At 41.5% G+C, this 938-nt stretch overlaps 1 protein-coding gene across 1 annotated transcript in view; it reads right to left on the bottom strand.

Annotated features, from left to right (window-relative positions):
• Positions 1–767: 767 nt before the first annotated feature.
• Positions 768–938, bottom strand: part of CSUI_000013 (copper-transporting atpase 1) — a gene marked incomplete at both ends in the record, with an annotated part of 1135 nt that continues 964 nt past the window's right edge. The window contains one exon of the mRNA XM_068060248.1: positions 768–864. Coding sequence (XP_067927772.1) covers positions 768–864 — 97 coding nt within the window. The remainder of the gene's footprint in view (positions 865–938) is intronic.

Here is a 938-nt window from a genome sequence, read left to right as displayed (position 1 = left end):
GACCACCCACACATACACAGATATACATACGACTATACACGTATATATATAGGGACAGCCATCGAGAGAAACACACAGATGGATCTACAGTTATATAGATATTTTATAGAGATACACAAATCTACATGAAGCTATAGGCAGACATACAAGCATAGACACATGCGTAGATACATACTATAAGCACACCCATACTCAGCCTATCCCCCCACATAGTCCCGGTCTTAGTCAAGAGCCCCTTCTCTCTCCCTCTGCTTGAGTGTTTTTTCTTCTCATCTTTCCACAGCAGAAACGCCTCACAGTATTACGTATCTTCTGCTACACTTGTCTTGTTCTCCCCCCCAGACACTCTCCAAGAGAAGGAAAGAAACACATCACAAGCAAAAAGAAAACGTCGCGAGAATAAGAGAGAGAAAAGAGTCAAGAAAGCGAGAGGGTGTGTAGAGACACACTGGGAGATGCGAGTGACGAGAAAGGGGTGAGAGAATAAGAAAGACAGATAAAGAAGAAAGATAGCGATATATGCCTATAATAGAAGTTTAACTACACAAGGGAACCACCTAAGTTCATCGATTGTTAAGCTCCTAATCATCCCCCCATCTCGATTTATCTATCTCCAATGTATCTATCTATCTATATCTATCTATCTATCTTTAGTCTGCCTATCTATGTCTGGCTATCTGTCTATGTCTACGTGTCTACATAGGCCTGTCTATCTATGCATGTCTGTCTAGCCTGCAGGAGTCCCTCTTTGTATGCGTTGTGTGTACCTTAAGAGCCGCCCGATGAAAACACTGGCCGCAGATGAATTGGACGGGTAGAGACAAAAAGAACATAAACATATTCGTGAAAAGATACCTCTCTGAACTGCAAATAACATAAGAAAGTACACAGACAGTCGTACAAAAAGAACAGAAAGAGAGAAGAAAGAGATAAGAAAG

The sequence above is a fragment of the Cystoisospora suis genome (genome assembly GCF_002600585.1).
Source record: "Cystoisospora suis strain Wien I chromosome Unknown contig_13, whole genome shotgun sequence".
Taxonomy (NCBI): domain Eukaryota; phylum Apicomplexa; class Conoidasida; order Eucoccidiorida; family Sarcocystidae; genus Cystoisospora; species Cystoisospora suis.
This window is presented reverse-complemented; position numbering and strand designations above follow the sequence as displayed.